General features: G+C 42.0%; 1 protein-coding gene across 9 annotated transcripts in view; it reads right to left on the reverse strand.

Moving 5' to 3' along the window:
* Window positions 1–24,581, reverse strand: part of ARHGAP12 (Rho GTPase activating protein 12) — a 99,379-nt gene that overhangs the window by 22,624 nt on the left and 52,174 nt on the right. For 2 of the 9 annotated variants that reach the window (XM_073677623.1, XM_073677617.1), the window contains 8 exons: window positions 19,827–19,970; window positions 19,411–19,491; window positions 17,166–17,294; window positions 16,862–16,942; window positions 10,343–10,417; window positions 5,477–5,538; window positions 5,137–5,209; window positions 307–411 (listed from right to left, as the gene is read on the reverse strand). In XM_073677623.1, coding sequence (XP_073533724.1) covers window positions 307–411; window positions 5,137–5,209; window positions 5,477–5,538; window positions 10,343–10,417; window positions 16,862–16,942; window positions 17,166–17,294; window positions 19,411–19,491; window positions 19,827–19,970 — 750 coding nt within the window. The remainder of the gene's footprint in view (window positions 1–306; window positions 412–5,136; window positions 5,210–5,476; window positions 5,539–10,342; window positions 10,418–16,861; window positions 16,943–17,165; window positions 17,295–19,410; window positions 19,492–19,826; window positions 19,971–24,581) is intronic. The other 7 variants (XM_073677624.1, XM_073677621.1, XM_073677618.1 and 4 more) reach the window with 6 other exon arrangements.

The raw sequence follows: 24,581 nt of genomic DNA on the forward strand, positions 1-24,581 counted from the left end.
CCCCTGGATTGATCTATAATGGACATATACAAATGCTGGGATACCCTGACAAGCATGTGAGCTGTGATCATGAAGCGTTAGCTGGCAGCAGTGATCTTGAGCAATGTTTTTCTAGTCCATACTCACTAACAGCTGGCAGCCATTACTGTGCCGTGCAGACTAGCAGGACAACAGAGAAGTGCAGCATCCAGATGCTAACAATTTACCTTATTGCAGAGGGAAGGAATGTGAATTGTTTCGCCTATTTTGGGTATACTACCTCTCCCATGAGTTTAGCCTTAGATGAAGAACAGGACAAGGTTTTACCTCTATAACGTTCTTCTTGCTGGATTTCTCTTTCGTGGCCCATTCCACAGAGGCTCCTTTTAGATCCACCGTGAACTCTGGTTTTGATTGGTTCCCGCCAAACTTCTAAACACAAGAAACGTCACGTTAGGCCAGTAGCGACGAGTCCCTGGATTTGGTGGCATGTTTGGCTGGTATGCAATGAAAGGAACCAACATATTTCAGATCCTGCAGATCCCTCTTGTGTATGGGATGGGGGCGATAATGACCATACCATGAAATGCCATCTAGCAGGACTGTAGGTGTAACGAACAAATGTCACATTCCAGCTGTCATTCCACCTTTGGCCACAGATCTCTTACAAAACGTCATATACACAAGAACAAAGAAAAGTGAGAACATGGGAGAAATAGTGGAAAATAAACCAAAGAAAATGAAATGTAAAGGCTCGATGACATCACTACATCGCGCCTACAGAGTGGAGCCTCAGCACTCGCACTGCAGGCTCGATGACATCACTACATCGCGCCTGCAGAGTGGAGCCTCAGCACTCGCACTGCAGGCTCGATGACATCACTATATCGCGCCTGCAGAGTGGAGCCTCAGCACTCGCACTGCAGGCTCGATGACATCACTATATCGCGCCTGCAGAGTGGAGCCTCAGCACTCGCACTGCAGGCTCGATGACATCACTATATCGCGCCTGCAGAGTGGAGCCTCAGCACTCGCACTGCAGGCTCGATGACATCACTATATCGCGCCTGCAGAGTGGAGCCTCAGCACTCGCACTGCAGGCTCGATGACATCACTATATCGCGCCTGCAGAGTGGAGCCTCAGCACTCACACTGCACAGACCAGAGCAGCTCACCAAGGGAATAGGGCGAAGTGAGTAGTGCTTTTTTCTGGTCAGTAATTCTGGGGGCCATCATACCAAATGGGGACCATTATACTGAGTGGGGGGTTTTGAGGACCATCATAAAGAGTAGGGGGATGTGGTGGGTCCCATACTGAGTGGGGGCCCTGATTCAGTCCAGAGGGGCCCTCATTCGGTGTGGGTGGGCTGTGGAGGCCATTATACTGAGTGGGGGCCTATATTGTGAGCAGGGGCCATTATTGTGAGCGGGGGCCATTATTGTGAGCAGGGGCCATTATTGTGAGCAGGGGTCATTATTGTGAGCAGGGGCCATTATTGTGAGCAGGGGCCATTATTGTGAGCAGGGGCCATTATTGTGAGCAGGGGCCATCATTGTGAGCAGGGGCTTGTAAGGACCATCATAATGAGTAGGGGGCTGTGATGGGGTTCCATTCTGGCTTGAGGTTCCCATACTGAGTGGGGTCCCTCATTCTGTGTGGAGGGCAGTGGGGGTATCATACTACACTGTATGTGTGAGGTGAAACTGTGTGTTTGTGTGCGTGTGCAGGGGGGGGGGGGGGGATACCATACTCCATGTGTGAACACTAAGGGGCTTCATTATGGATACATTTTTTTTTTCTGCACTTACTTAAGCTATGGGGCCCTGTGATCTCGATGTACTCCACTGCCTAAGTGCTTTCTTTCATTTTTTCTTATACAAAAGTTTTGTAATTTTGAAACATTATTAGTGTCTATAAAGTGACTGGATCTTTACTTTATAACTTTTTTTTGTACATTATTGGTGAATTGTTTTCCATAGCGAGAAATATAGTTGAATGCTCATCGTGCAAACAGCAAGCACATGCAATGATGGAAGATACAGGAAAGACATTTACATAGTTGACAAAATGCTGACGATGGAGGAAAGAGTTTTTCCAGGCAGAGAGAAGAGACAGGAGGAGCACAGAGACTGAACAACGGGTGCAGAAGGACTTGTTGAGGAAAGGGAAGAGAGGCAGTGTCCCAGAATAACAAGAGGCACATGTTAGAAGACATACAGAGCACGTGAACATTTACAACTTTAGAATCACAATCAGACCTCATGTGACAGTTTACAAAAGGGGGCAAGAAATAATCATCATAATGCACAGGGGGGAGCGGTTGTGGTAAACATTATTGGCACCCGTGACTATTATGTACACCGTTTAAAATATCTCCCAAAATAAAGTGTTTTGTGAAACTGCTGAGACTTATGTAAACTTATATGTTTAATACAGAAAAGCAAAAGAGACAAAAATAAACACTTGGTAAAAGGGACAAAATCAGACTAACCCGCAATTAATTAGAAACTAAGACTGCTCATCCCTCACATGACTTGTTTGATTAAAAATGCCAACTTTATTCTCTATTCCTTGATCACTAGGACAATGACAAGAGAGCTGTCTAACCAGGTCAGAAATGTTATTATCACCAAGCACAAGCAGTCTAAAAATGGTAGAAGACCATCTCCAAGGCCATGCTGTGCCATAAGAGGTTTATACTTATGGAACAGTCAAGAACCCTCTGAGACATGATAGAAAGAGAAAAATTAATGAGAGAATGGTACCGTATTTTTCGGACCATAAGACGCACTTTTTTCCTCCAAAATTTTGGAGGAAAATGGGGGGTGAGTCTTATAGTCCGAATGTTGGGGGGGTGTATTTATGTGTGGTGTGGGGGGAGCGGTATCGGTGGAGGAGTGGGGAACAGGAGGCAGCAGCCGCCTACTGCAGCCTACACTGTCCCCGCTGCTAAAGAAAATGAATATTCACTGCTCCCCACACCCATGGGGCGTGGGGAGCACTGAATATTCATGCTCCTTAATAGCGGTATACAGTGTATCCGCGCTGCGGCTACTGCCGGGCTATCTCCTGTGCCCCCTGTTAAAGGGCATGAATATTCAATCTCTCTCCATGCCAATGGGCGTGGGGAGGGGGTGAATATTCATGCCCTTTAATGAGCGGGCACAGGAGATAGCCCGGCAGCAGCAGGAGCCGCAGTGCGTCTCCACTGTGTGCCGGCTATTTAGGAGAGTGAACTCACGGCTCCCCGCGCACACAGACCCGGCGTGGGGAGCAGTGACTTCCGGCAGCTGATCTCTCCTTGTGAGCCGCGCATGGCAGTGACGTCATGCGCAGCTCACATGGAGAGATCAGTGCAGGCAGACCGGACGCAGCGCTGGAGGAGAGAGAGGAGAGGTGAGTAGGAGTGTTTATTTATTTTTTTTAATGTGCAGGGGGACCATGCATACCAGGACAGGGATTAGGGGTGCCATGCATACCAGGACAGGGATTAGGGGTACCATGCATACCAGGACAGGGATTAGGGGTGCCATGCATACCAGGACAGGGATTAGGGGTGCCATGCATACCAGGACAGGGATTAGGGGTGCCATGCATACCAGGACAGGGATGAGGGGTGCCATGCATACCAAGACAGGGATGAGGGGTGCCATGCATATCATGACAGGGATGAGGGGTCCCATGCATACCAGGATAAGAATGAGGGGTGCCATGCATACCAGGATGGAGGGATGCCAGGCATACCAGGATGGGGATGGGGACCACATATAAAAGGAAGGGGGCGGCATATATACCAGGATGGGGGATATTGTCAGAATTGGGGGACATTACCCCTATACCAGTGTCAGCAGAAGACCCCCTCCCCCTTATAAGTGCCCCACATTTTTTGCTTAAATTTTTATTTTTTTGTTTTCCTCCTCTAAAACCTAGATGCGTCTTATGGTCCGGTGTGTCTTATAGTCCGAAAAATACGGTACTTATTTCTGAGGATACTGGCTTTTTTTATTGTAAATCAAGGGTACCATTATTATTATTACTACCAATAATGTTGACCATATGTGAACATTGTATGGTCTTATTGTACGTCAGCCCCCGGTCTAGTGTAAGCGCACTCTTGATATTATATATGAGGCACTGTTCAGATCTTTTTTTTCTACACACTACTATCCATAGGCTCGGTAGGGTTTCATGCATACACTGGTAGTCCCTTTTTTTCCCCACCGTATAGGAAAGCATAGTCCACTTTTCTTTCCTATGCAGAGGAAAAGTTGAAAGAAATAATTTTTTTTTTGCTTTTTTAATCTTTACGACAATGCGAAATTATGGTTGATAATTCCCACTGTATGGACGAAGGATTGGACATGCTGAAATTCAACATGCCCAATCAGATGTCGTGGGAGAGTCTGGTGAACTCCATAAACTAGTTGGTCGTTTGATCTCTCCAAAATCAGGTAGTCCTGTCGACAGTCCAAAGGTGTCCTAACTTTTTAATATTTTTTTTTTTTGCCTGGAGCCTTGCCTAACAAATAATCCTATTAACCTACACAAAAACACTCAATAATGTATGTAAAGCGCTGCGGAATATGTTGGCGCTATATAAAGATAAAGATTATTATTATTAATAGTGCATATAGAGACTTAGTGGGTATTCAGAACTGAAGGAAAAAAAAAAATAAGAAAGCGTCAGATGAGTTTTCAATGAACTTTCTTTTTTGCAACACTCCCCACATTTTAAATGTAATTTAAAATATTTTTATATAAATCAATAACATTTAACTGTAGTTATTCATTTTTTTTAAGGTTTTTAAATAATCCTATTAAACACATAATTAGTACTACTCTAAACTGACATTTTGCAGCTGCCGTAGGCTGGCAAGCAATTTTATAACAGATCCCAACAATTCCCCAAACAATCAAATGGTTAAAAAAAATCCAATAAATCAAACCTTAAAGCATTTCCTAAACAAGTTCTCAAATTAAAAGAGGCCAATTAGTTTATAAAAGGGAAATAGAATTAAAGTTAGAATTTGGCAGACACTCCTGTGTAATTAAAAGCAGGCGGCCGGGACACTGGGGGCCTCGAAATGATAAAATTGTGCAGTTCTAGAGTTTACTACAATCATCAGCAGATGACATGAGGATGTAATGCAGCTCACCCAGCTGGCTCCGGTGCTCTGAAACAATATAGATGACCCCTGTAGCACGGCCCACGATGACGTCCAGTTCTTTCTGAAACACCAAGAGAGGATTTAATGTCATGCCAGTGATTGTAACGGATTCAGCATTATACATGACGGCTGAGCAACGCGGCAGAGGTGCAAAATGCTCCAATGTGGAGCTTAATTCCCAGGAAAATCGGGTGCAGAAAACCATATTTGGCTAGAATATAACAGTATACGTATACTAGAATAGTATAAGTCCCATTAAACATGCAGAACTCTTCCTCATGGATACAACAACATGACGAGGTGTTAATGCATCATTGATCGTACTAACCTAATTTTTTTCCCATTTTCCGTGATTTTGGTTACATTTAGCACGCCATACTTTTCTTGATCCTGCAGTATAAAATAAATAAAAATTAGTCTCTATTCTGCTGCCAGTTGGTAAGGTGGAAAACAAAGCAAAGGTAAGAAAAATACTTATTTCAAAACTATGTGTAAGTTCCTGTTCACACTTGCAACAGGTGTGGCAAATCTGTTAACTTTTTTTTTTTTAAATAACCTGTGTGCCGACAACGCATTTATTCTTAATTATGCCAGACGTATTGTTCAGGGGGTCAAGGGACATGAGCCATTGTTCATGTGAGCCTGTACATTGACTTGTATGTCGATTTGTTGAATGTCTGCTGATTACCTATTGTATCAGCAGCTCCGGCAGTTTACTATTCTGCCCACGGGGAAGAAGTAAAGGCGTTCAGTGGGATGAGCCCTGGTCCATGCGGTCGAAAATTTCTGGTTGGAGATTTTTTTTATTCCATTTTCTGCACATTATTTTTATTTTTGGGGAGGGGTGGGTGATTATTCTGTTTGAGCAGCATGTATACTTTACAGTAGTCACATGGACCATAGACAGGGAAAGACAGGATCTGACACCTGTTTAGAGTTCATTGTGAAGGGAGTGGGAGGTGGTGAGCTGTGACCCTCGCCTATTATGAATGATGTATCCGTGTGATCTACTGAACTTATGTATGGAGATGACTGCTGAGAAGTGACCTCTCCAGAACAGATTTAGATCAGGATTAGTGATGAGCGAGCACTAAAATGCTCGGGTGCTCGAAGCTCGGGTCGAGCACATTGGAATACTCGGGTGCTCGACCCGAGCAACGAGCCCAATGTAAGTCTATGGGAAACTCGAGCATTTTTCTTTTTCTGGTGGTCCCCCCCCCCAGCGGTCTGCAGAAGGTCAAAAATTGCCCAAATCGATGGGAACGGTGCTCAATTAAACATCAGGCAGGCAGGGTATATAGGAGGGTGCATGAAAAACATAGCAGGGCACTTGGAAGACACTAGTGCCCTCCGATTTTCATGCACCCGTCTCTTTAAAAAAGCCGGCCGGCAATTCATCAGCGGCATACACCGGTACCCAACAATTTAGAACAGAAAGAATAGAGCATCACACATAGATTAGATAGATAGAAACATGTTAGACACATATATAATAAGTACAGTGACAGTGTTGATTACTGTACTTGTCATTTAGTGTTAAAATAAAGGATTTATTAAAAAAAAAAAAATTTGGCGTGGGGTTCCCCGTAATTTTAGTCTCTAGCGGAGGTTAAGCAAACAGCTGGGGCAGATGTTTGAAGCCTGGGAAGAGGGTAATACCCACGGAGCTTCCCAGGCTACTAATATCAGCCCCCAGCTGAATACCTAGCCTTTACTAGCTATTAAAATGGGGGACCCCCCAAAAAAACGACGTGGGGTCTCCCCTATTTTAATAGCTAGCAAAGGCTAGGCAGACAGCTGGGGGCTGATGTTAATAGCCCAGGAAGGGTGCCATGAATATTGGCCCCCTCCCAGGCTAGAAACACCAGCCGTCAGCCGCCCCAGAAATGGCGCATCCATAGGATCCAGCTGACATCAAGCCCAGGTTAGTAATGGAGAGGCGTCTATAAGACACCCCCATTACTAACCCCATAGTCAAAGTTAAAAAAAAAAACACAAACACCCAGAATAAAGTCCTTTAATTGAAATAAACACACAATTCTTTAATGTTCTAAATTAAACCATACTTACCATCACGCCCATTCCAGCTGAAGTCAAAGATCTCCTGCAATAAAAATAAAATAAACCAACCTCATACTTACCTTTCCATGGTTCCCAGCTCTGCTACATTCACACGACAGGCTGGATCGCAGCCGAAAGCTGCCATCCAGCTTGCCATGCCGCAGACACTGAGAAGCGCAGGCATGCTTGCGCTCCTCAGTGTCTGGCTGTGACGGCATCCAGATAAGCAGAGTTCATGTCCAATGAACTCAGCTCACCTCATGCACGTCACTGACAGCGTGGGAAAATTCTCCTGCGCTTGCAGTGAGCGCAGGAGAATTCTCTCACGCTCACCGCAAGCGCAGGAAAATTTTCCCATGCTGTCAGTGACGTGCATGAGGTGAGCTGAGTTCATTGGACATGAATTTGGGTCATCTGGATGCCGTCACAGCCAGACACTGAGGAGCGCAAGCATGCCTGCGCTTCTCAGTGTCTGCGGCATGGCAAGCTGGATGGCAGCTTTTGGCTGCAATCCAGCCTGTCATGTGAATGTAGCAGAGCTGGAGCCGTCCTGGGAACCATGGAAAGGTAAGGATGAGGTTGGTTTATTATATTTTTATTGCAGGAGATCGTTGACTTCAGCGGGAATGGGCGTGATGGTAAGTATGGTTTAATTTAGAACATTAAAGAATTGTGTGTTTATTTCAATTAAAGAACTTTATTCTGGGTGTTTGTGTTTTTTTTTTTTTACTTTGACTATGGGGTTAGTAATGGGGGTGTCTTATAGACGCCTCTCCATTACTAACCTGGGCTTGATGTCAGCTGGCATTATAAGCTGACATCAACCCCAACCCTATTACCCCACTGCCGTGGGGGGCAGTAGGAAGAGCGAGGCTAAGTGCCAGAATTGGTGCATCCTATGGATGCGCCATTTCTGGGGCGGCTGACGGCTGGTGTTTCTAGCCTGGGAGGGGGCCAATATTCATGGCGCCCTTCCTGTGCTATTAATATCAGCCCCCAGCTGTCTGCCTAGCCTTTGCTAGCTATTAAACTAGGGGGGACCCCATGTAATTTTTTGGGGGGTCCCCCATTTTAATAGCTAGTAAAGGCTAGGTATTCAGCTGGGGGCTGATATTAGTAGCCTGGGAAGCTCCGTGGGTATTACCCCCTTCCCAGGCTTCAAACATCTGCCCCAGCCGTCTGCTTAACCTCCGCTAGAGACCAAAATTACAGGGAAGGAACCCCACGCCAATTTTTTTTTTTTTAATAAATCCTTTATTTTAACACTAAATGACAAGTCCAGTAACCAACACTGTCACTGTACTTATTATATATGTGACTGACATGTTTCTATCTATCTAATCTGTGTGTGAAGCTCTATTCTTTCTGTTCTAAACTGTCGGGTACCGGTGTATGCCGCTGATGAATTGCCGGCTTTTCACGTTTCACTGTGAGCACTGTCCCCATCGATTTGGGCAATCACTGTAATGCCACAACCACCATGGCTGTGACATTACAGTGAATGGCAGACAATCCCTGCATGATTGGTGCTCTAAATAACGCCAAACATGCAGGACGGGGATCCGAGCATCGCGCAAGTACTCGGCGAGCTCCGAGCATCTCGAGTACTGAGATGCTCGGGCGAGTACCGAGCAGTGGCGAGCGTGCTCGCTCATCACTAATCAGGATGTATTGGTCTATTATGCGCAGTATGAAAATTACAAGAGTTCGGAATTTTTTTTTTTTCTTTTTAATGATATGGAAAAATACCAAATACAGAAGCGATTATGCTAGTGTGAACACAGTCCAAGGTTTGGGTTGTATAGGAAAAATCAAAAAGCTTATGCATTTTATAGAAACTATAAATGGGTAATAGAGACTACACTAATGGATATGCAAAATATATTGAAACAAAACTTTTTTTATTAGGTTGCTAACTATAGCACAGCATTCTTATCCAATGTGTCCAAAGGTATTATTTAGGTCAAGGAGATTTTTTTTTAACAAATAAGATATAGCTGAACACCACCTAATGTGATCTGTGTGTAACATTTGTTTCACACCATGTTTGAGCCTCCTATCCTGTCTACCGCTCATCATGTATGGCTTAAAAAACAGACATCGCCAGAAAAAAGTTAAATAGAGTACAAAGTTGCAGACTTTGGACAAATGTTTGCTTCGCTGTACTCAATGGCTCAATAGGAAGTTCCAGCCTTGCTGTTTTTCAGGGCTTCAAACAGAGTCAAGAAATAAGGTTCATAAAGTGTGCAAGTAGCTTTATATACATACGGACTAACTAACATGGTTCTCAACCAAAGCCCAGACTAGACCAAAATTAAAGCTAGAAATCTATATATAATATAGATCTATCTTTAAAATGAAATCTGTCAGCAGGTTTTTCCTATGTATGCTGAGATGTAGGGGCTGAGACCCTGATTTCAGCGATGTGTCACTTACTCGGCTGTGTTTTGCTGTTTCAATACAATCAGTGTTTTATCAGCATGAGATTATCACTACAGGACTAGGTGTTTCGTGCCTCATAGTCTAACCACACCCCCACGACTGATTGGCAGAAAACTGCCAATCAGTGGTGTGCGCGGGGTTATACAGAGCTCAGCATTAGAGCTCTGCTGCAGAGAAAACGGTGATTGCATCACGACTGCTGCACCCAGTAAACTAAGTGATACATCGCTGGAATCGGGTGCTCAGTCCCTACATCATGCTGCTGTCAGATTCCCTTTAATGTATATGCGACTTTCATGCTATTTATCACAAGAAATGTTCTTGTAAAACAAAAAAGATTGGCAAAGACCGGGCATATAAAAATTATGCTCACATTGATTAATCAAAAGCGCACGTTCTGCATATGCTACAAGAAAAGCTGTGTAGTGATAGATTTGGCTTCCTTCTACACATTACCGTAAAAATATACATATACATCCAGCATAGTCACAGTTTGCATCAGAAATTATTGTAAGACACACTGAGGGGTTTATCAAAACTGATGCAAAGGAAACAGAAGGTGGAATCAGACTGCAGAAACTGCTGATAACGTAACAAGCAAACATTCTTCCCTTCCACCACGTCTGAGAAATCCCCACAATCCCCTTGAAGCTACAGGGACATTACCAAGAATTAGAGAAGAACAACTGACCGTGGACTGGTGTTTTGGAGAAGACGGTGATGTCTCAATATCAGGAAAATTTTGCTTTGATGGAGTGGTCGGTTCCTATAAAATGAAGACATGTTTTACATTTTTATTCTGATCACAATGCTTGCCTGGGAGTGAGAAATGATGGGGTTTTCACATTCATTTTAGAAAGAAAAAAAGACCAAAGGGAAAAAAAAAAAAAACACTGCATCAAAAAGTAAATCTGGATAAATAACACCCGACAGAGGCTTAAAATTACTTCATTGGCATCTGGGAACTTTTAATAGACTTATAAAACATACTAAAATAAATTTGTGGCCCAATGAAGTGCTTTTAAAAAAGCCCAAATTAAGAGACTAAGAAAAGTTTGAAGATCATGGGTTTTGTGATCCCATAGACACTACAATACCAAGACCAACTAACTGATACCAGATCTACTACAGAAATGGCAGCATTGACTCATAGAAACCATCAGAGCGCCAGTTCTGTAAACTCTGATTGCTGCTGGGAATATAGGTCATTTTTTAGTGGCAAAGTCAAATTTTGATATATGAGGCCAGTGTATGTGGAAATCTTTAGGCACCTAGCTTAATTTAAAGGCTACATATGCCTAAACATATTCTTTTCGTAGTCCAAATGTGTTTAAAATGGAAAAAAAAAAATATTTTATTTTCTACAGCTCCTACGCAGATCTATGCATCACCAAGGTAACAGACAACAAATCTTGTGTAGTCAGATCCTACAGTCAATACTTTTTTTTCCCAATGCCCCCTGCTACTTTTGAAATGGCCAGACAAGTAGATGACAGAAGGATCACAATCAGACGATACAGGGGCAGGTTTATAAAATTTATTCAAAAGGAAACATGATCTTTTTTATCCATAGCAAACAATCAGTGCAACTTTAATTTTGCCCGAGCCGTTTAGAAAAATAAAGCTGAATTCCGATTGATTGCTATGGCAAGAAAGGGTTTGTCTGTTATCAATGAAGACATGGGTCTATGTAGCAGCTATAGAAAGAAATCATGGAAAGTATTCATTAAAAATTTCCTATTTGCTTCACTTTCTATATCAAATTTTGTTGCAATGGTGAACTTGGCCTTTAAATGGAATCTGTCAGCAGGTTTTTGCTATGTAATCTTAGAGTATCATAATGTAAGGGTAGAGACGGATTCCAGCAATGTGTCACTTACTGAGCTGCTTGTTGTCATTTTGATACAAATCAGTTTTCCCTGCTTCAGATCTAGAAGAGCCAAGAATCCAGATACCTGTATAACCCCGCCCACACCACTGATTGACAGCTTTCTTTGTACACTGTGCATAGGCAGAAAGCTGCTATTCATTGGTGGGGGAATGATTGGACCAGGAGGCACGTGACTCCTAGTCCTGTAGCGATGACCTCCTGCTATTAAAAGAATGGATTTTATTGAAACAGCAACTCACATCCTAGTAAGTGACACATGTCTGGAATCAGGGTCTCTGCCCCTACATCAGATTACATAGCAAAAACCTGCTGACAGATTCCCTTTAACAGTGATCTGGAGAAAGCATTGCCACTTACATGATTCATACATCTGGTGTAAAACTCAGGAAGAACTCCTAGCTTTAATGCCAAATGTATCTAAGGCTCCAGGACCCCACGGGAGGCCAAAATACTATCAAAAAGTGGTTGCCTGGATGGCATTTATCAACTAATCACAGGCTTAGTGGTAAATATGATTAGTGGGGGTCAGACTGCTGGGATTTCCACTGTCCCTGTGTGGATGGGTCAGAAGTGTGGAAGTATGAACAAAGCTCCATTCATTGTTCATGGTACTAATGGTCAAGAAGGAGAAGACTTACTGCATCCAAAAGGAGTGAACGGAGCAGTAGTTACAGGACCCATATTTATAGGAACTATGAGGGTATCCGTGGTCAGACCCCCACCAATCATACATTTATCATTAATCCTATAGATTGATGATAAATGCTGTTTGTGGGATAACCAATTGAAAGGGTTTTCCCCATCTTCATATATGGGTATTGCAGGATAGTGCTTGTAAATGCAAGCAGTTTTGCAATTTACTGCTTACTAAAATTGTTAGCCGTTCTTGAGATATTAACACTTTTTCCTTTTGTTTACAGCTGGTTGCCTTGGAAAACGACCACCACAGCTAGACAGCAAAATGTGTGCAGTGTTTACAAGCTCTTTTCTAAGGGGCTTGTACGCATTGCATTGAAGTTGATTAGGATCGCTGGAGCACGCTGTCCTCTTCTGATCTCGAAATGCGTAATAAGCTAGACAGCAGCGGTGGTCGGTCTCCTAGTCAACGAGATGAAAACAAAAGTGTTAATATCTCAAGAACAGATGAAAATTTTAACAAGCGGTAAATTGCAAAAGTACTTAATTTTTCTGACAATATTCATCTATGGAAATAACCCTTTATGTGCCCATTTTTCAACTGCAGATCCACAGGAAGCATTATATAGTAAGCATGCCTTTCTATAGGTTCTCAAAGTATTGGTCGAATATTGCAGTGTATGGATCAAATGTGCCACGATCTTCAGTCGCAGTTACATCGGGTACTGCCAAAAGCGTTTGGATCAGTAAAGAACGGGTTGCAGCCGAGCTACAAGATGAACGGTGTGATCGGCTCAGACACCACTATTCATTCAATTTGACCACGGTCGTGCCTTGACAAACTGAATGGCAATCTACTTACAGTGCTGGCCAAAAGTATTGGCACCCCTGCAATTCTGTCAGATAATACTCAGTTTCTTCCTGAAAATGATTGCAATCACAAATTGCTTGGTATTATTATCTTCATTTAATTTGTCTTCAATGAAAAAAACACAAAAAGGATTGTCCTAAAGCCAAATTGGATCTAATTCCACACCAAACCTAAAAAAGGGGGTGGACAAAAGTATTGGCACTCTTTGAAAAATCATGTGATGCTTCTCTAATTCGTGTAATTAACAGCACCTGTAACTTACCTGTGGCACCTAACAGGTGTTGGCAATAACTAAATCACACTTGCAGCCAGTTAACATGGATTAAAGTTGACTCAACCTCTGTCCTGTGTCCTTGTGTGTACCACATTGAGCATGGAGAAAAGAAAGAAGACCAAAGAACTGTCTGAGGACTTGAGAAACCAAATTGTGAGGAAGCATGCGCAATCTCAAGGCTACAAGTCCATCTCCAAAGACCTGAATGTTCCTGTGTCTTCCGTGCGCAGTGTCATCAAGAAGTTTAAAGCCCATGGCACTGTGGCTAACCTCCCTAGATGTGGACGGAAAAGAAAAATTGACGAGAGATTTCAACGCAAGATTGTGCGGATGGTGGATAAAGAACCTCGACTAACATCCAAACAAGTTCAAGCTGCCCTGCAGTCCGAGGGTACAACAGTGTCAACCCGTACTATCTGTCGACGTCTGAATGAAAAGGGACTGTATGGTAGGATACCCAGGAAAACCCCACTTCTTACCCAGAGACCTAAAAAAGCCAGGCTGGAGTTTGCCAAAACTTACCTGAGAAAGCCTAAAACGTTTTGGAAGAATGTTCTCTGGTCAGATGAGACAAAAGTAGAGCTTTTTGGCAAAAAGCATCAACATAGAGTGTACAGGAAAAAAAAGAGGCATTCAAAGAAAAGAACACGGTCCCTACAGTCAAACATGGCGGAGGTTCCCTGATGTTTTGGGGTTGCTTTGCTGCCTCTGGCACGCACTGGACTGCTTGACCGTGTGCATGGCATTATAAAGTCTGAAGACTACCAACAAATTTTGCAGCATAATGTAGGGCCCAGTGTGAGAAAGCTGGGTCTCCCTCAGAGGTCATGGGTCTTCCAGCAGGACAATGACCCAAAACACACTTCCAAAAGCACTATAAAATGGTTTGAGAGAAAGCAATGGAGACTTCTAAGGTGGCCAGCAATGAGTCCAGACCTGAATCCCATAGAACACCTGTGGAGAGATCTCAAAATGGCAGTTTGGAGAAGGCACCCTTCAAATATCAGGGACCTGGAGCAGTTTGCCAAAGAAGAATGGTCTACAATTCCAGCAGAACATTGTAAGAAACTCATTGATGGTTACCGGAAGAGGTTGTTTGCAGTTATTTTGGCTAAAGGTTGTGCAACCAAGTATTAGGCTGAGGGTGCCAATACTTTTGTCCGGCCCTTTTTAGGAGTTTTGTGTGAAATGATCAATGATTTGATTTTTGCTTCATTCTCTTTTGTGTTTTTTCCTTGCAAGCAAATTAAATGAAGATAATAAGACCAAAGAATTTGTGATTGCAATCATTTTCAGGAAGAAACTGAGTATTATCTGACAGAATTGCAGGGGTGCCAATACTTTTGGCCAGCACTGTACTTGGCCCAGGGGTGGAGAAGCAGACTGGGCTGTGAGGGCGATGGAGAGGACTACCATATACTGTATCTGCACATGCACTTATACAGACATTATAATGAATGAGCAAAGGAGGTCCATATGTAACACACGGGACGGGGGCGGTTATACATCAAGATTGGATAAATACAATTAGTAATGTTACCCGATATTAGTAAATAACAAAATAAGAAAAAAGCCCATCTGAGACCATAATTACCAGAGGAATTAATAACATGCGTATGCAGATACACAGGAATGATTTGGTCTGTTATTTCAGATTTGCATTTCTTTTACTAGCTAATTTTATAATAAATAATTGCAAATGAAACAGAAAGAAAAGTATCGGAGCAAACATCCTGAGTACTGAGGTCATATTTTTGAGACTAACAGAAGATTGTCAGGATCCCTTTAAATGAGGGTATGGGTACAGTAACCTGTCAGATCTGAACGAGAGGGCACAAAATGCACCTAATAAATAGCACTTCAATTTAAAGGGAATGTATCATCAGGAAAAAAAGGACATAAAAATGGAGAGGAGTCATTTGATATTAGTATCAGTTTTCACAATGGCAACTAAAAGCAGACAGAATAGGCTGACATTTACCTTTTGTCGCAGTTCACTTGTCAGCTTTGCTGTGTAGACCGGGGCAGAGTCAGCAGAGGGTGGGGAAAATTGAAGGGAATTTTGCATTTTGTAAATTTATGGCATACTTACTGGGTATACCATAAATGCATAGTAGATGCGGGACCGACCAATGATACCTGCATCTGCCTAGGCAACAGGTCTAGCACTGCTCTCACATAAATTGTGGTCTGAGACAAAGGAGTGAAAATTCAGACCACCGCTAGCACTGTCAGCTACGCACGTCAGGGCCCTGTCCTCAAGATGCAAGTCTCATTGGTGGGATCCTCATCTACTATACATGAGCATAGCAATGCAGGATAGTAATGCTACACAACACTGTGAATGCATCTTCCATATGCAAATTACCTCTTCAGAGAGGAAGAGGACTTGAACTCTAGCGCCACCTATTTTAAGTAGTGAGCCCTGAGGAAGTGGCAGTGTAGCCACAAAACGCGTAGGCCAAGGAATAAAGAAAGTTTTGGTTCATTATTAATCCTTGTGTGTCTCTGGACCAGCGCGGAGGATCAGCCCAGCTTCTTATCTCCTCTCATAAGTAGTGATCCTAAAAGTCTATATTGACCCTTGCCCATGACTTACGAAAAAAAGCCAAACCAGAATCTCAATTTGCAGACACATGTTTTGGGGTGATGCCCCTCATCAGTGTAAAGTATGAGATCTGATTGGAATCTAAGGGGTAAGGTTTCTCCTTGTGGAAAGTGACAAGCCAGGCCTGGCATGTCAGAGTAAGGGGACTTCTACGCCATGCATGCTCCTCTGGGAAATTATTTGCATATTTACTTTCCTAGAAGAGCATGCATGGCGTATAAGTATCCTTACTCTGACATGCCAGGCCTGGCTTGTCACTCTCCTCAAGGGGAAACGTTACCGCTTAGATCCCTGCATCTTCCATCACACTCTGGTCTTCATCACTTCTTGGAGACTGCGTACGTCTATTCACTAGTCTATGACAGTTAACTGGCATTCATTGAAGATGCCATAAAGCAAACACACACCTTGGGGGGCACTGTCTATACAGAGAAAGCAGGAGGGCCAGTAATGCCTACAATACGGCCTACTTTGTAATAAAAAAAATATATTTTTTTTGTCTTCTAAAAAGCGAAATCCAATTAAAAACTAAAATTAAGTACATGATACATTCCCTTTAAAAAGGTAGCCAAAATGATGTTCCTTTCCTGCTTCTACTTTTTTTTTCCATTTCATAGAAACCTCTTTCGGCTTTGCAAAATGACTAAGGGGGCTCCCATGGTGGAAAGTCGGACCACCGTTACATACAGATTGATCATGGGCATTACTCTATAAAATGCATTGCCATGTCGAGGCTCATCGTGAAGGCCAAAGAAGTTTCCTAGAGAAGGATATCGGGGCCATAGTCTTTTTATTAGGATCTAAACCACTTTTCTTTCCGTCATTACACAGCAGGCAGGCAAGCATATCAGCATATTCACAGATCGGAAGAATTTTTGGAATGTGGACATGTGTTGGCAAGCAAGCACACACCGGCGACAGAATACTAACTTTCAAAGAATAAGATGAGGTCAAAAAACCAGGGCTAGGTATGTAATACTCAGAGGAATTACGCTTTTGCTTGATATGCAACTGTAAAAAACAAAATGGACCGGTTAATGTCATTACTGGCTTCTGTTGGAGCTATAGGATTACATATACGACTGCTGGTGCCTTATTCCACCGCCATAACCGGATATACAGCATACAGAGCACAAGAGCAGAACATGATGCCTGAGCTTCGGTCACTATGGCGCTGTCACTATGTCACGGTGACCTGGTAAACGACGGCAAAAAAAAGACAACATCACATTACCTTATCATTGGCCTCCAGCAGATAGGTGCTGTGCCGCCACTTGGTTAAAACAATGGGTTCTTGAAACTTTCTATCAAGACTCCGGCTTTTAGTGATCTCTCTCTGATGAGGTGGTAATAATGAATTATACTAAAAAAAAAAAAAAAAATGTATAACACTGTTGAACTTTGGAGATAAATGAAAAGTGATGGCAATACTGAAGTACGTGGATGTAATGAGCTCAGCTACAAAGACTCAGTGTTTCCTATCAAAATGATAGAAAAGTCCTATTGAGGCTAGGGCTACAAGGATATGTTTGATGCGATGCAAAAGTTCTGTGTGATTTACTTTAAAAAAAATTTAAAAAAAAGACCAAATAGCAGATAAGTCACATGACTCGCAATGAAGCATAAGGCAAGGGCGTCGAGTGCAACCAGCAACAGAAAATCCAACACATTTGCATCTCTATGTTGCAGGAGGTCGCAGTGCAACATCATAGGAAATCCTTTGATGCAACGTCACAACGCGATACTCCAATTTCAGAGTAGCTGACATGTCATCGTGTAGCCCTAGCCTAATAAGGCAACCTGAGATGGGCGGCGATATTGTGTACCTTTCTGTTTTGCCACCAATAGTCATAAGACTGGAGTGAAGTCTGCAAACCTTTAGAGTGTAGTATTCATACCTTTAAAAAGGGACTGTTTTAGCCCGGCTCACCCTTGCTTCTAAAAGTGTATAACATTATGGGGAGCCATTCTGTGTCAACTACAGGATAACTTCCCATTACAATGATATCTGAATAGCTTTTAGGCAAGCAAAAGATTTGTCAAATCATATAGCAATGAGTTTTTATTATTTATTTACCCCACCACCATTAACTTTGCATTTTACATAGCTGTTATCAGCACAGTCTTAGGCTATGTTCACACATCATGGTTTTTGAAGCGTTCATTTTCTGCAGCAAAACCTGATCTCTTGCCAGGAGGTTGTTCAGGAATTTTTTTGCTGTTTTCCTGTTTTGTTTTGTTTTTTAAGGAGTTTTTCTCACTGTCCTTTTCTTTTGTTATTCATGTACATAAAGTTCAGTGAAAACACCGAAAAGGCACAAAAAAGACTGAAAAAAACATGATGTGTGAACATAGCCAAAGTTCAGCTTTGCTTCCACCAGCATGAACACAGGTCACCAATCCAAGACATATATGAAATCATATTAACCAGAATTACACATGTAACAGTGGGGGGAGGTGAATTGTTTAGGAATAGTTTACCTAAGACACTGGCAGTGCATTGAGTTTGTAGGACACCATTTACTTTCAAACTATGGGATCTGCCATTGAGTTGCTCAGGGCATTGTTCAATTTCACACTTGCCTGGGCCACATGTATTGTTCAATCTCACACCTAGCTCAGCCAATGTTTATACTACTTACTTACTGTACTAATACAAACTAACATCTCAGTGACCAAGACAAGACGGTAAAATCACAAAAATAAATGAGTTTCACATACTGTTGTGCTTCCTTATTTTCACTAAACGCAGCAAAACCTGATAGCTATGTTCACACTACCCGTTTTTTCAGTGTTTTTTCAATGGTTGAAAAAATGCTGAAAAAACGCTGAAAGAAGTGACCTGCTCTATTTTGCAAAAAAACATACAAGGCACAACATCCTGAACAAAAGAAAAACCATGATGTGTGAACTAAGAATTCTGGAATCTCAGACTTTGCTGGTACTGCAAAACGTGGGCTGAAAAGTTGTATAAAAAAGGCATCAAAAAACGCTGAAAAAAACATGGTGTGAACATAGCCTTATGGTCCTTAAAGGAGTTTTTTTAAAAAAACAACTTCTGCAGGTTTTGCAACCTTTTGGCTTTCTGCTTTGTCAGGGGGCGCTGAACTCCTGCTTAACACTTCAAGCCTGCAGCATAGTCACGACGCTGACCACAACTATGTGCTCTCCAATGCTGCCGACTTGAGAAGTATTTCCTGTGCAGCATACAAGAAACAGGGAGGCACTAAAGCTGACCGAATCCAGCCCGCTTCAGAGTAACACTTCCAAGCTCTATAGTAAAGAGCTTGTAAGCGCTGTGCATGTTCAGCCACCGCTGTTAGACTGCAGCGATAACCGGTAACCTAGACAATGCGCAGTAACCAATAAAACTGGAGGAGAGGATTTTTAAAAAGTAAAAGTGCAAAGTTGCTGGTTTTACAAGTACTTTGCAATTTTTACCATTTCTGATAAGGATAACTGAATATGTAGTAACTTACCTTTGGCAGCTCCCACTCAGAGCGAGATCCATCAGCACTGTAGTAATACGGTCGACCTTGATCATCCACGTGCTTTATCCACTGTAATGAGATTTTAATATCAAAAACATGAAAAAAAATTTTTAAATAAGCTACTTATACAGGTGACAACCATTGTGTTCCTTCATGACTCGGTCCTAAGTGAAAAAGCAACGTTTTAGACTAGAGGTGCCAAAAAAAAAAAAAAAAAGTCCAGCTGCTTCTTCCCATCTCTGGTATATGGACCAGAACAGATCACCCACCAGTGCCCCCAAATCGCAAACTCTAACTTTAACCATATACGTTAGTTCCCTGAACTAAAATATATCAGGTAGACTACAAGGAGATCATCAAAGACAGAAATGGGGAAGAAAACATGGAAACGATCACAGAAGTACCTTCTCATTGGTTTGGTCATTGACAAAGAAGGTATGGCCATGCTGATCCAGTTCTTCTGACCATCCCTTGGGAGGAGAACCATACAGACTATCTGACTGATTGTTGTCACAAGCGTTGTGAAAGTTTTCTTCAGCGGAAATTTGCTAGAAAGATTTGGAAAAATGTAAAGCTCAAGCACAAAGATGATCAGTGAAAGGGAGGAAAAATCACTCAGCAAAAAAAGGAGAGATACTAATTGTACAAAATGTAATTTTTTACTTAAAGGGGAATGTGTAATCAGAAAAATTATTTATTGTTTACACCTCATGTTAAATGCATCTTTTAAATTGTTTTCTTTATTTTTTATATAGTGATCGGTGTTAAATATTTCATATTGGTCACTAGACCCAATACTAGACTCCTGCTTCCTCTTCTTCACGTGGACTTTAGATGGACTCTTGCCACATAAACTGGGCAACGGTCATTGTGGAGGATGAGGAGCTGCGATATCACCTTCTGTGAATCTTTGTAATCCTGTATGTGGTGATAATGAGACTCCTGAAAAATCATCTTGTACAGAGCAGGAAGGGGGGAGTTGAATAGAAGACTTAGTGGAGTGAAAATTGCAAGAATTCTGTTAGAATACATTTCTCCTTGTGGAGAGTGACATACCGGCTCTGGCATGCCAATGTAAGGAGGATTATTCGCCCTGCAATGCTCCTCTGGGAAATGTAATATGCAAATTGCCTCTTCAGAGAGGAAGAGGACTTGAACTGTATAGTGCCACGTGTTGGAAGCAGTGATCCTACAAGTCACTATCAACCCTTTAACGAGTCTTGTAATATGACTTCGTATAAAAGCCAAGTCAGAATCTCAATTTGCAGACACGGTGTTTCGGGTTGTTGCCCCTCATCAGTGCAAAGTATAAGAACTGATTTGGCTAGGTGAGAGGTTCTGGACAACCCCTTAAACATCAATTCAGAGCCTCTCACCTAGCCAAATCAGTTCTCATACGTTACACTGACGAGGGGCAATAGCCCGAAACACTGTCTGCAAATTGAGATTCTGATTTGGCTTTTACCCCAAGTCATTTGGCAAGGCTCGTTAAAGTGACTTGTAGGATTGCTTTGCGGCTTCCAACAGGTGGCGCTATAGTGTTCAAGTCCTCTTCCTCTTTGAAGAGGCAATTTGCACGTTATAATACATTAAATATCGATATGGAATAAATGAAAAAATTATATAATATACAAAACTGATTTATACAATAGGGCATTTTCTGATGACACATTCCCTTTAAGTACCAATGTCATAAAATCATGCATTACTTTGGTCTTGCCTTAATAAAAATACTCCGTGTAGATATTGCTGTTACAAACTTATTTTGGCGCCAATGGGATCCCATTAATTTCTTCTCGTAGCGTCCACCTAATAAACTGACCTGAACAAAAGCAGGAATCACTCCAAGAGGATCTACGAGATGGGACTGAGCTATTGGGCATGTGTGACCATGGGTACCAGACACATCAGGTTAATGCTCAGAGAAGGAAGCCAAAGAGCAGCAGAGGGCGCTATAACACATTTTATTTTACTTATATAGCGCCATCATATTCCACAGCATTTTACAGACATCACTGTCCTCATTGGGGCTCACAATCTACATTCCCTATCAGTATGTCTTTGGAGTGTGGGAGGAAACCAGAGAACTCGGGAGGAAACCCACACAAACACGGGGAGAACATGCAAACTCCTTGCAGATGTTGTCCTTGGTGGGATTTGAACCCAGGACCCCAATGCTGCGAGGCTGCAGTGCTAATCACTGAGCCACCGTGCTGCCCATATAGAACATTATAGCATATGTAATAGCAATATCTAGACCCAGGAGTATTTTAAATTATTCCACTTAAAGACTAACTTTTGCATGACCTAACAGAAAAATGTTAAAGCGGATGGCCACTTTACTTTTAACAAATGTGTTGGGGACATGATTAATGACACTAATAACATACAAGTATTACAGGTTCTCCTCCTTCCTCATAGGCTCCACTGCTCTACAGTCCACAAAGTGGCTACTGATAGAGATCCATGTGACCAGACCTGTCCAAAGCCTCCTCCAATTGAAAAACAGCTCTCGCCTGCAGTGATTTTTGATAGGAGAAAACTGATCACATGACTGTCCATTCTGAGAACAGAAGTCTATGAGACAGACTACCCTAAGGGCAGAAAAATCCTGCAATTCCTTATAAGCAAGCGCCACAAAATCATGTCCACATTTATTAAAATAAAGGTAATAAATAAAGAACAACCCCTCTAGTATCTGGGTAAAAGGAAGCAAGGACTTTGGAGCTCTTTGTCAGAATAGGAGCCTGGGCCCCTACATTATATCAGCAGAGAATAATGGTCTCAAGTAAAGGAGAAAAGCTTACAAGGGAATCTGTCAGTAGGATCAACCCTCCTAAGCCGTCTACATGGGCATACAGTCATAGGAAGCTGAATAAAATGATACCTTGATATCCGCGATCCGATGTTTTATTCCAAAGAAATCCACGTTTTTCTGTTATGATCTATGGGCCGGACATAGATCTCCTGGAGAATCTGCCTCCAGAATTTACTGTAAATAAAAGGGGGAGTTACCAGTGTGAGACATGTAATGACTGACAGTCTGCTCTCCTGATCTACATGTCTCACACTGGTAACTCTTCCTTTCATTTAACAATCTCTGGAAGCAGATTCCCAAGGAGAATAGATAGAATAGATCTTAACAGCTCATTTACATATTAAGAAAAATGTGTATTTCTCTGGAATAACACATCAGATCCAGATATCTAGGTATCATTTTATTGCCCTCCCTATCACCTAAATGCCCATATAGACAGTTCAGGAGGGCTGATCCTACTGACAGATTCCCTTTAAAGAGTAACCGCTGTGTAAACTTTTTTTCAGAAATCAATAGTACGTGTGAAAATAAGAAACGTAATATATCTTAGAAAAATAAAAAAGTAAAAAACTACCGCGCTACTATTTTTTTTCTCTTTGTAATATATCTTTTTAGAGAAATCTGCTTTTTTCTTTTCCTGAACTGACTGATAATACTCAAATTTTTAAATTTCCAGGTAAAAAAGGTCTTCAGTAAATACAGACTTTCCCATTCGTGAGATAGGATATGACTGCTGGTGCTCATGAACTTCTATGGAGAACTGTGGTTCAGGAGAACTTGCAGGCGACAGTCTTGCATTGGCCTCTAGCTCCTCCCTCTTCCATAGAACTTTAAAAACACTAACTGTCTTCTCCCATCTAAGTAATTGGAAAATCTGTCTTCTCTGAACACAGATTTCCTGGATTTTACTCATGAATAGACAGTGAAAGATCAGTCCAGGAGGTAAAAGCTGCAGATTTCTCTGATTAGATATATTACAAAATTGCTTATTTTCATTTGTGCTATTGATTTATGAAATGAAAAATAAAACAAGTTACTCTTTAAAATGCGTTTAAAAGGAGAAAACAAGCAGTTTCCTTAAAGCTAGAAGATCAGATCGTAAATTCAGATGCTGTGAACGGCACAGTAATGTTTAATCGGTCACACATAGGAGCATGCCAGGTTAATCAAGCACCAGAATCAAATGGACGGGCTACATCTCCTACTATACTCGGTTACAGCACAACTCTTTACAGAGGGGCAGAAACCCCTTGAGATTTTAAATGATTCCCTTTTGCTGTGAATGGGTTTGGGGATATGCAGGCATAATAATTTGAGAAACATCTACTATGGATTTTTAAAAAAATATTGAATGGTACATGACAAATTTGCATTATTAAAGCAAATGGGTTGAGGTGAGTAGGAATGGAAGATGTGGCGGCATGGACAAGTGACAATAATAAAAATGGGTAGGGGCAAGGAGAAGAGCCGATAATAAAATGGGTAGGGGTATGGAAAACAGCAGATAATGAAATGTGTAGTGGTGAGAAGGAATGAAAGATGTTGAGTCATGGATAATAGCCAATAATAAAATGGGTAGGGGCATGGACAACAGGCAATAATAAAATGGGTAGGGGCATGGACAACAGGCAATAATAAAATGGGTAAGGGCATGCACAAGAGCCGATAATAAAATGGGTAGGGGCAAGGAGAAGAGCCGATAATAAAATGGGTAGGGGCAAGGAGAAGAGGAGATAATGAAAAGGGTAGGGGCAAGGAGAAGGAGATAATAAAATGGGTAGGGGCATGGACAACAGGCAATAATAAAATGGGTAGGGGCATGGACAACAGGCAATAATAAAATGGGTAGGGGCATGGACAACAGGCAATAATAAAATGGGTAAGGGCATGCACAAGAGCCGATAATAAAATGGGTAGGGGCAAGGAGAAGAGCCGATAATAAAATGGGTAGGGGCAAGGAGAAGAGGAGATAATAAAAAGGGTAGGGGCAAGGAGAAGGAGATAATAAAATGGGTAGGGGCATGGAAAACAGCAGATAATAAAATGGGTAGGGGCATGGAAAACAGCAGATAATTAAATGGGTAGGGGCATGGAGAAGAGGAGATAATAAAATGAGTAGGAGCATGGAAAACAGCAGATAAAATGGGTAGGGGTATGGAAAACAGCAGATAATAAAATGGGTAGGGGCCTGGAGAAGAGGAGATAATAAAATGGATTTAGGTGTGAAAAAGTGGAAGTTGTAGAGGCGTGGGATAAGAGCCAACAATAATATGGATAGGGGCATGGACAACAGCCGATAATAAAATAGGTATAGGTGTGGAAGATGTAGAGGCATGGGACA

This window comes from Phyllobates terribilis, unplaced genomic scaffold (assembly GCF_046119375.1).
Source record: "Phyllobates terribilis strain yellow unplaced genomic scaffold, ASM4611937v1 Scaffold_4__5_contigs__length_816908805, whole genome shotgun sequence".
In the NCBI taxonomy this organism is placed as follows: domain Eukaryota; kingdom Metazoa; phylum Chordata; class Amphibia; order Anura; family Dendrobatidae; genus Phyllobates; species Phyllobates terribilis.